The 10,595-nt window shown below is 50.1% G+C and overlaps 2 protein-coding genes and 1 non-coding gene across 3 annotated transcripts; 2 read left to right on the top strand and 1 right to left on the bottom strand.

Annotated features, from left to right (window-relative positions):
* The first annotated feature begins 783 nt into the window (after positions 1-783).
* Positions 784-877, top strand: EV420DRAFT_t373. Its single transcript has one exon. It is a non-coding gene; the product is annotated as a tRNA-Val (tRNA).
* Positions 878-3,436: 2,559 nt separating this feature from the next.
* Positions 3,437-5,791, top strand: EV420DRAFT_1772379 (uncharacterized protein; the record flags this gene model as incomplete). The annotated part of the gene is made up of 8 exons (XM_060481101.1): positions 3,437-4,051; positions 4,105-4,183; positions 4,236-4,543; positions 4,597-4,704; positions 4,758-5,116; positions 5,173-5,332; positions 5,382-5,420; positions 5,481-5,791. 8 exons carry the CDS (start codon positions 3,437-3,439, stop codon positions 5,508-5,510), a joined length of 1,698 nt encoding a protein of 565 aa, XP_060321355.1. The 3' UTR covers positions 5,511-5,791.
* A 1,428-nt stretch (positions 5,792-7,219) lies between these two features.
* Positions 7,220-7,677, bottom strand: EV420DRAFT_1606961 (uncharacterized protein). Its single transcript, XM_060475045.1, has 3 exons — positions 7,444-7,677; positions 7,327-7,388; positions 7,220-7,275 (listed from the first exon to the last, which is right to left on the bottom strand). Exons 1-2 carry the CDS (start codon positions 7,626-7,628, stop codon positions 7,382-7,384), a joined length of 192 nt encoding a protein of 63 aa, XP_060321356.1. The 5' UTR covers positions 7,629-7,677; the 3' UTR covers positions 7,220-7,275; positions 7,327-7,381.
* Between the last annotated feature and the right edge of the window lie 2,918 nt (positions 7,678-10,595).

The raw sequence follows: 10,595 nt of genomic DNA on the forward strand, positions 1-10,595 counted from the left end.
GTGGAGTCCAATTCCATGTTTACACCGGGATCCTTGGATTTCGGATACCCGCTCATTCACGATTTTGCGCGCGTGGTCACTGAAACACTTGCCGACACCCTACCATACGTGTCGATGGCGAAGTTGGTTATCGCATCTGGCTTACAGATCCTCAGTTCGAATCTGGGTCGGCTCATCAGGATGTAACCAGCGGATTTTTATCCTCAGTCTCGTGGACACTGAAATGGATAGTCGATGGATGCCAGATGGGTTACCGTATGACCTTGTTGAAATTTGCCCGTCAATAGGGACGACGTTCGAACTTTGAATAACGAATACCCCTCAGTTTTTATTTTCCTGTGCAAGTCGAATCGAACGGCAGACATTACCATTCGTCAGATGGGTGTTATGTCCAGATTTCGGGAACTACAAGGCCTGCTGGTCGTTCGTGGCAATGTGTATCACTTAGATATGGTAAGTCCATCTTTGCATCATCTCACCCGCTGTGTCTAAACAATTCCAACAGACGCAGGTGCCCCACGCGTTACAGCCACGGCGTCTTTTCTCTTCCGACGGCGAGAGCTTGGCCTCCTCCCACGTCGGACATCCTACGCTTATAGGAGGGTGCCGCCTCGCTCATCTTTCTTCTGCTTAGGCTACCGGTTTGCATTCCAGCTCTTCTCGGCTGATGACTACAAGATAGTGCTTGCTTTCATGAGAGGTAGTTCCTCCAGGTCTTGTTTGCTTTCTCGCCTTTTCATACGTGCGCTCACCGAGATCTAGTATCCCTAAATTCTACTCGCTGGGTCAATGGCGTAGCTGGTTATCGCATCTGTCTAACATCCTTTCTGAATTCTGTATACACGGAAGGTCCTCAGTTCGAACCTGGGTCGACTTACTGTATTCCGCTGTTAATATTTTTGGTTTTAGCGAGTGCGTTTAACGTTTTAGACTTTCTTACAATTTTACAAGAGTTAGAGGAGGGAGTGCCTGCCCCGCCCCTCGCTCCGATCTTAGCGGGCCCAACATCGATTTTTTGGTCTTTTCGGAAGCCTGCTCATGATAATGATACAGTGGGATCCTCTGTACACTGACAGCCGGCCGGCCTTTCCGTGATCCGCACCTGCAGTCCATGGGTCGATAGTGCAGCAGCTTCAAGTTGTCGCATTAATCTCCAGTTCGAGCCTGGGTCTACTCAATGGTTCAGTGTACCAATGGCAATTTTTGGCCGTGCTACAGACATGCATCTCTGTCTCTTTGTGTGGGTAGGGGATGCTTGCGTGTTCTCTGAATGCCTTCCTTCTCACCCTGTTCGGATCGTCCCTTCGCATTATACATCGAACGTGGGTCCCTCAATGCGGGTCGATAGGGCAGCTGCTTGTCGCACTGATCTCGAACCTAGGTCTACTCATCCACCGGCGTTCATCGGGTAACGCATTTTGGCTGTGCGACCTGTTGTGTGGGCGAGGATGCCTGCGGTGTACTAACAACTTTCCATCCTGTCCGGATCGCCTCCTTATATGCACATGGGTCGATGGTGCAGCTGCATTTCGCATCGAGCTTCAGTTCGAACCTGGGCTGACTCAATGTGTTGACAATTGTAGGTTTTTTTGGCCGTAGTACGTACGACCTGACCTTGTCTGGTTTTGGCTTGTATGAGAGGAAAGGCCGGCGTATAGAGTCTGATGTCGGATGGCCTCGTTACATATACTTCCTTGGATTGGCCTATGCGCGACCTTCCTGCTGTGGGTCGATAGTGCAATGGCTTGTCGCATTGATCTCCAGTTCGAATCTGGATCGGCTACATAACTTCTGAATATCACCGTCGTGGTCCATACTTTTTTCTCTATCATTATTTGGAGAGTTATCTAAGAATTACGGTTAGAAGCTTAGAGGTGGGAGTGCGTTGATCTAGGTGTACAGCGAGCGAAGCTAGGAGCTAGCGTTCAACTTGGGGGATGTACGCCGACACGGAATGTCTTCTTGCTTATATGCGCGATCTCTCTCTCGCCACTGTGAGTCGATGTATGCTGCAGTGTTCTTCGACTTGTCAAAAACCGCTTCTATGGAAATAGCATCATCCAGTCAAATGCTCCTTCTATTACACCTATGATACAGTACAATACATATCCTCGTAACGTAGTGAACCAGCTACTATCTACCCTTCTGTACGTGACGTTCATAACAAAGAACAATGTGCGTTTACGACGTGGCAGCTGAAGCAGGAACGAGAGAGATCGTCGAAGCTGCAGAGCCCGAGGAAACTGCACCAGTGGCCACGTCCGCTGCATCAGTGGCACTAACAGGGGAGGCCGTGATAACAGAACCACCAGCCACGCCTGTCAAACTCGCGAGAAGACTCGAGGCCTCGTCAGGCGAGAGCGTCGTCGTGACGGGTACCTCGGTGCTCACGAATACCGTCGCTGTGGGAGTGAGGGTTATTGTCACGGTGACGACCCCACTGTCGTCGGTGGAGGTACTAGACGTTGTGTCCGTGGAATTGGAACTGGTAGCAGAACTATCCGTGGAATTGGCGCTAGACGCGGTATCCGTGGAGTTGGCACTAGCGGTGGAATTGGACGCGTCGGTGTCAAAGATGCCCCCAGTGGCGCCCGTAGCATCGATCACGGACGTAACGTCTTTCTCGCTCGTGCACTGTATGAACTACATACACAAAATCAGCCCAAGGTGATCAATGAAAGAGAAAAAAAAGCTACTACGCACAGTCCCGTTCCCTCTCACAGATGGGATAGCGAAACACTGCGCCGAGCCCGAACAGGGGGAGGTCGTCCATTGGTTATCCGCGCACTGAGCTACGTCTCCGGATATACACGCCACTTCGCCGGCTAGAAAGAGAAAGAGGGTGAGTAAGTGGGAAGATGGGGGAAGGGACGAGACACACTGGAACACGTATCATTAACGCTGAGGTTCTGAAAAGCGACGTTCTGGGCTTGGGCTGCTCGGCCGTTCGCAAGGAGAGAGGAAGCGTCGAGTGAGGCTGTGGGAGCCGCGTGTGTAGCGAGGAAGAGGGCGGAAACAAAGAGAATGGATGCAAGCATCATCGAATTAGAAAGAACAGGAAAAGAGCACCAGGCTGGATGGGAGAGAAAATGGTGGGGAACATTGTGAACGGGGCCGGTGAGGTTTTTATATGTGCCATACGAGAACAATAAGGAGACACAAAGAGTACAAGGATGTCTTTGTTCTCTTGGCGGAGTCACGTGATGGACCTTTCGGCAAGAAACTTGGCGGATTACGCCCATAGAACCAGAGTCGACCCAGGTTCAAACTAGGGCTCCAACTGTTTAGTTTATGTTTGACCATTCAGGTAAACTAAACGGAAACAGTTCGAAAACAGCTTGTAAACTATTTGTAAACTGTTTTTATTTAAAAATTGTTACCTTGCTTGTCAAGGTCTTAGGCTCGTTTACCAGTCTCAGGCTACACCACTACCATCATGGATGCCGCCTGTCCCACCAGTATCAAGGAGCTCTTAACGTTCCTTCCAGATCAACCTAAGCTGCATTCGGAGGCGAAAAGTTCGACTTCGACTGCAGATTATACAGCCAAAGACCCTCCCCCTCCGAAATATCGTTTCATCTCCTCCCGGATATACCCCGATCTCCTCCTAAACCTCAAAGAGTTCATCAGTGGAGTGGTCAATGACCTCAGTATTGGAGAAGCGTCATGTCAGTCGATGCAGCATGCCTTGAATAATATGTCAGAGGTGTGTTTCCGGAACGAGACCCAGGTGAGCCAGTATGGCGGCTATGTCGCTGAAGCAGTGCACCCTGTTGTCGAGGCTATCGCTGCGGCTGCTGGTCTCGCAGGTGGCATCGGTGTGAAGCGCGTACCTGTCGCTATACCCCAATGGTCCCTTGGCCATTTCAACTTTATTGTTGGCCGACGGAACAAGACTGAGGACGGTCGCTTTGAAATTGTGCCCCTAAAAGCTTGTTCTGATGAGGATAAGGCTTATTGGGTGCTGCTTTCAAAGACGGAGGCGTTGAGTATGCCATTCAGTCTTGATGCCACTCAGAAGCAAACTGGTGCCAAGGCCATGGTCGTGAAAGTGAGTGTTCGTCGAGTATCATATTATGCTGCTGTCTCATGCAATTCTACTAGCTTGCACTGCAAATGGTAGCTGCAAACGCCGAGTTTGGCTTTTTCTTTGGTGGATATATCGCGATTGCTGCACAGCTTGGTGAGCCTCTCTTCATCTCCCGTGGCCTTTTATTCTTACCCACCGTTTGTAGTCAAGTCCACGGACCCCTCTCGTCCAGGACTCATCCTCCTGCTTTCGCCTCCGTTCAGACTTTCCAATGAGGCCTTTCCAACTCCAGAAACGCTCACGCCGTTTCAGGCAAACATACAACCCGAGCCGTTCCTTGCCATACTCGTCGCTATGTTATGCGCCAATCTGGTTTCTGGACATGAAGTCAAGAGCCCGCCTGCTGCTTTTTACCAGCCTCTGCCATATGAAGAAGATGAACACGACCCAGGTGATAATGACGAAGACCGAGATGGTATCCCTGCGTGTTCTGTTCAAGTCGGAACCAATGCTGTGTGTGTTTTCCGGTATTCAGATAGTGGAAGATTGCTGATACACTTCATTAGATGATATTGCAGCATCCGTGGTTGAACTGTAGCGACATACACCGTATATCTATCATCGGAAACCCACCTCAACGTCTTTTAAATTTAGATGTTCAGAACATCCTAGCAGTGAAGAGGCTCCATCTCTCTCGACGAAACCACTCTAACCCTCTTCCCTGCAGCCGCGGAACCTAATTTGTGCTCCCCGCATTCCGTCAATAGACGTTAACACGGTGACTCTTCTCGAACAGATTCGAGCGAGTAGATGGAGCAGCATATACACATGTCACCTCGAAGGTGCCGACAAGCTGTGCATCATGAAGCTCGTGTCGGAACGTCACTCGGAGATGGTCTTGCGTGAGCTGTACATGTACGAGGTGGTGCTCAAGGGGTGTTCCCTCGTCCCTCAGTTTTATGGGACGTTCCAGAGGCCGGCTGGTGGCTGGTTTGGGTTCTTGCTTGAGAACGTTGGGGAGAGTCTTGAGGATGTGTATGGCTCGGAGTGGGGTGATGTGAAGGTGGATTTGGGTGTGGTGGAGTGGTAAGGCATCCTCGTCATCTCTTCGACTTGATTTTTAACTGATTGCTTTATGTAAGGAAAAATCTCGTCGATTCAGTGAAGAAGCTGCACTCGTTGGGTGTCATGCATGGGGATCTCGAACCGCGGAATGTGGCGAGGACTGGGGAGGGGACGTTCAAGTTTTTTGATTTTGGACGGTCGGAGGTCCATCGTTGTCGAAAGGGTGGGTGTGAGGAGGTGAGAGAGTTGTTGGATGTGTAGAGTGGTTGCGTTCACGGTCCGGCAGCCATGGGTAAATGTGCTACGCGCATTATATAGGTTCAAGGTGAGATTTTATGGCCGTGTTCTTTGGTTCCGTACTGATATTTGGTTGACAGTGTATTAGTTACCAATGTCAGTGTTATTCTGGAGATAAACTTTTGCATTTGCGTCGATATGAGAACTGTTCCAAATGTTGTTGTGAAGAGAAGACTAAGTAAGCCCGTTGACTAGCGCTTGGATGTCGATCCGGCGGCATGTTCCTCTCTCTCGCAGCGACGTTCCAAAATTGGTCTCGTTGTCAATGCAGGAGAGGGAGAGAATTCCGAAGGTGTGTTCTGCCCTCTGCTTTACCTAGCTCGCTCACAAACTTCGTGCAGCTACATGCAATACTGAATAGCCTGCACCATCGACGTCTCCATCACACGGTCCGCTGTCATCACGTCCACAAAACGTCCACAGTCACCCGAATCAGGACCTCCGATTACCTTGTCCCCTAGTATGTTGAAATAGTCTAGGAAGGTCCGATTCCCTAACTACGTTCCGTTTATTCCTTCAAAAGTGTAAGACAAGAAGGTGGCCGAGCAATGATCGGGGCTGCGACTGAGCTCCTCTTTGGGCAGCGGCGAGACTTTGAAGAAGGTATATCACTAATAGAAGGCCTCGAAAGAAACAACAATACTACCCATATGCCAATTGGATTGGACTTTGAGAACACGGGATAGCGGTATGAATCAGAACGAGTTGGCCCTTTCGATGTCAACTGTGAACATATGGATGGTTTCGCCGTCATCGTAAACTCACTGTAATACCGCAGTATGTCGGAATCAGCTCTTTCCTGATCCTGGTAGACCGTCGAGAAAGGGAGTTCCGTAGACTCGAGTGGGACTTGAAGTGCGCTTATAAATATGTGCTTCATCCTGATTCGTCTTCGCGAGCCCTGTTTCCGCCGAAAACTCCTGCGCGTTCATCGTCGAGATTCGTACTCAGCTCCGTTCGGGAAAGCGAAGATACACGGTTGTACTTGCTAAACCGCATATCGATAAAGCGAACATCAAAGCATAATTCGAAGAGATGGCGAGGAGGAGGGATGAAAAGGTCCAACGCGACACGGTGCGGAAAGAGAGAGAGTTCGTCTTGAATGGAGGACCGAAGACCGAAGGGGAAGTGAATCCGAGTCCTCTGTCAGTGTCTTACCAACCCACGCGTCCCGAATAACCAACTCGGAGGCCGAATCACCGTCCTGGATTGAGAACTCCATAGTGAACCCTTTTGGAGCGAGGTCATCATTCTGTCACGGGGAGGAAGCTGGAGGGAACTGGGGGGTAGTACGACTTGACTGGGGCTTGGGATGGAGCTAGTTATGATGTCGACTAGTAGTGACTAAGGAAGGAGCTAAGGTCAAGTTGAGTAAACGTAGAGAGAGGCAGCCGGCTTGAAGTCTAGTTTGGACGGTGTCGACGCTGGACTGTTTCGTGCAGTTTGGATGTGGCTTATGTTGTTGGGGAAGGAAGGTGAGGAACTCATTGATGTCGGCGGGACGAGCGGTCCCGGTCATAAGAGGGAGGATCGGGGTTGCGACTGAGGTCTGTTTGCGAGACTTTGGAGAAAGGTATACTACAGTCAGAAAGCAAAATCTTGAGCCTGGTGGAAGGATACAAGTTGGCCTTGCATATTGAGCATCAATGCGAGAGAGGACGGAGGATGCCGCCGGCTACTCTTCTCTTCTTACGACCACAACCATGCGACAGACTTATCTTCTCTTCACAACACTTGGAACATGCGCATGCGTCGTAAAGATTCTTATTATCCAGATGCATTACTCGAAAAATCTTGAATGCTTAACGAAGGTTTATCCCCAGAATAACACTGACATTGGTATCTACAGACACTAATACACTGTCAACCAAGGACTACTAGGTCTAACAAATATCAGCACGAAACCGACGAATACATCCAATGATAAATCTCACCTCGAACGGACGACTGCACGCCCACCCCTCCCTAATAGTTATGCGCGTAGCACATTTACTCACTGCAAACACCAACAGTCAGCCCGACGACGCGTCAAACGCAAGCACTACACTTACAGGAGCGACAAGGTGATGTCACCATTGACCTTGGCCTGGATGGCAATCTCAACCTCGAGGTTGAGGTCAAGACGGAGCTTCAAGGCAGCGGGAGGAGCAGCCTCACGAGGAGTGCGACCGACGATTTGTCCGCCGAGGACGGAGGAGGATTGGGTAGGTGCGAATTTGGTTTCTGGGGCAGACATTGTGATGCTGGAGAGAGGGGGGTAAACTTGGTTGTGCTTTTATACGAGTGTCGAAGCCCTTTCCGGGTTAGGATGGGGGCGAGAGGTTAACGTTATAATTGCATCGTTGCAGGGTAGCAAAGTCGAGCATCGGGGTTGTAGGGGGCTGCCTGGGAGGGTGTTTCTCGACTCGTGTCGCGACTTTCCATCGCTATTTCGTAATATACATATCACATATATCGAAGCCAACTTGTCGGTCGTTCATGCGCACGAATAAAATTTTGATATGGTGGTGAGAATGCAATAAATACGGCCGTGGGAACTCTCGAGAGTCGAGCCCTGTCCTCTGAATCTTTTCTCTTTAGTCTTTACTACGTCTTCCCCCGAGTCCTCGTTCGTCAGAACACCAAAAGTTTTTTTTTTTTTTCCCTTCTCTCTCGAAGACACCCCCAAGTCTAGACTGTTACGAGAAGGTACTGCGTTCAGTTTTTTTTTTCTGCCTCGAGTCGGGTTGGAAACCCCTGCCAGGTACTAGTTACTGGTTACCGTTTGTCGCTCCACCTCCAAATGGAGACAAGGAACAAGCATTGGTATTGAAGGGAATCCTTGCCTTCCGGATGATAGCGCGCGCGCTTCGTTCCTAACTTCCCTTCGCGTTTGCTCGGGGTTCCTGGACACGAGGGCGCTTCGTGCGGCTGTATGCGTGATATCAGAAGGCGACTCAAGAAGTGTCCGGGTGTTCGTATGTATTCAAAATCGTACGTGCATGCAACACGTGTTTTATGCAATACGCGTCTGGAATTTAACCTTCTCTCCATACAGTCTTCTCTACTCAATCAAAATGCAAACAAGAGGCACCCGAGTTGCTAAATGCACCGTGCACCGCGCACCATAACGTTGCTCTCGCCCCGGTCCTAGGGGGGACTATACTCGTATAAAAGGACAACCAAGTCCATGCCCTCTCTCCAGCATCACAATGTCTGCCCCAGAAACCAAATTCGCACCCACCCAATCCTCCTCCGTCCTCGGCGGACAGATTGTCGGTCGCACCCCTCGCGAGGCTGCTCCTCCTGCTGCCTTGAAGCTTCGTCTTGACCTTAACCTCGAGGTTGAGATCGCCATCCAGGCCAAGGTCAATGGTGACATCACTTTGTCGCTCCTGTAAGTGCTTTGCTTCCGTTTGGCGCGTTGTCGGGCTGAGTGTTGGTGTCTGTAGTGAGTAAATGTGCTACGCGCATAACTATTAGGGAAGGGTCGGCATGCAGTCGTCCGTTCGAGGTGAGATTTATTGTTGGATGTATTCGTTGGTTTCGTGCTGACATGGACATTTGTTAGACCTAGTCCTTGGTTGACAATGTATTAGTGTCTGTAGATACCAATGTCAGTGTTCTTCTGGGGATAAACGTTCGTTAAGCATTTGAGGTTTTGTGATCAGCGCATCTCGATAACAAGAACCTTTACGACGCGTGTCTTGAGTGTTGTTGTGAAGAGAAGATAAGGCCGTCGGCTAGCGCTGTTGCGGATATCGACCCAAATACAGCTGGGCTGGGCTTAGTGTTTTCGATTGCATGGGTTGTTATGGTCGTGAGAAGAGAAGGAGTAACCGGCGGCATCCTCCGATCGGTCCTCTCTCTCGCACTGACGCTCGACATGCCAGGCCACCTTGTATGCTTCTCCCTACTCCCTTCTCGACATTTTATGCAAGTCCAGCTCAACGAAACCTCTGCTACCATCCTTCTATTACGGTGTCTACTTGGAACGTGAACGTGAACTTCTGAAGCTGCACAGCTACAGTACATCACAATTGGTCTTGTCGTTGACGCAATGGGGAGAACGAATTCGGTGCGTTCTGTCCTCTGCTTTACCTAGCTTGCTCACAAACTTCATGCGGCTATGTGAAATAGTCCAGCATCATCACACGGTTCGCGTTCAGTCACCCAAACTAGGACCGCCGGCTACCTGTGTCAAAATACTTAGTCCAGGCGGAATCCCTACCTACGTTCCTTTCCGCGACTAGCCCCTCAACGTCGCCCAGGCCAACTTGTACCTCCACATCCCAGCCCAATCCTCAATTCCTTTACCAGGTCTCCTCGTGGCGTTGGTAGCTTTCCCCGCCGTGATAGAACTTTGATGGCCAACACTCGATTCGCAACAGGCATGGATTCACATCGAGGGCTCCGAGTCCGAGTCCACATTCGCGGACAAAATGGTCCGATGCTTATTGGCATAGAGTTCGAATCTCTCGAGATGTAATCGTCAATCCAGGACGGACAGTTAGTTCGTCTGTTCTTCGCGTCCTCAGCTGCTGTATCCAAGCTGTAGCTCACGCCATTGCCGGGGCGTAAATATAAGAACCCACCCCCAAGCTCGGGCCTTTGAAAACACAATCCAGACAAGAGAGTGGCCTCTATTATTTAAAGGACTTGTGCTGTCAATGAATCGGTTTTAGGTCCATCGGCTAGACCGGTGCTATTGACATCGAGATTTGAACTTGCCTTCGTTCCGCGAGGGCTTTGGACCAACTTCATTAGCCTTGTGAGAGTAGTCCATCTTCGTCCAAGCTATATTCTAGTACCTCAACTAGATACTATGAAGTATGGATATTAACATCGATCGCTTGCCAGGGGAACGTAAGTGACAAGTGTCAACTAGACCTTGATATGAAAGCGAGCCCAAGTAACTTTACTGAGCGAAAGGTAACCAGAGACCATAACACGTCGGATCCTGAACGAAGGCTTCAAGTCATATTTTGCATCCTCGGCGCGCGCAAGAGAAAGAGGAAAGGAGGCGGACAACGAGATGTTACCGTTACCAGCGTTGAAATTCTTCTTGCCAGGTCGCGTATTCCCAAGAGGATACGGCTAGGGGCTCGAAACGGGCGGCCTGCCAGTGCCTCTGATGTGTCCACCAGACGAATGTAGCGCTGGTGGAACGATCACAAGGTGATGGTTTGGACGAGATGCGAATCCTGATGTGTTGTCATGTGCA

This window comes from Desarmillaria tabescens, assembly GCF_030435595.1.
Source record: "Desarmillaria tabescens strain CCBAS 213 chromosome Unknown EV420scaffold_332, whole genome shotgun sequence".
In the NCBI taxonomy this organism is placed as follows: Eukaryota; Fungi; Basidiomycota; class Agaricomycetes; order Agaricales; family Physalacriaceae; genus Desarmillaria; species Desarmillaria tabescens.

What these genes read in the sequence shown, in the direction of transcription:
- EV420DRAFT_1606961 (XM_060475045.1), bottom strand. Translation starts at nt 7,628, where the DNA reads ATGTCTGCCCCAGAAACCAAATTCGCACCTACCCAATCCTCCTCCGTC.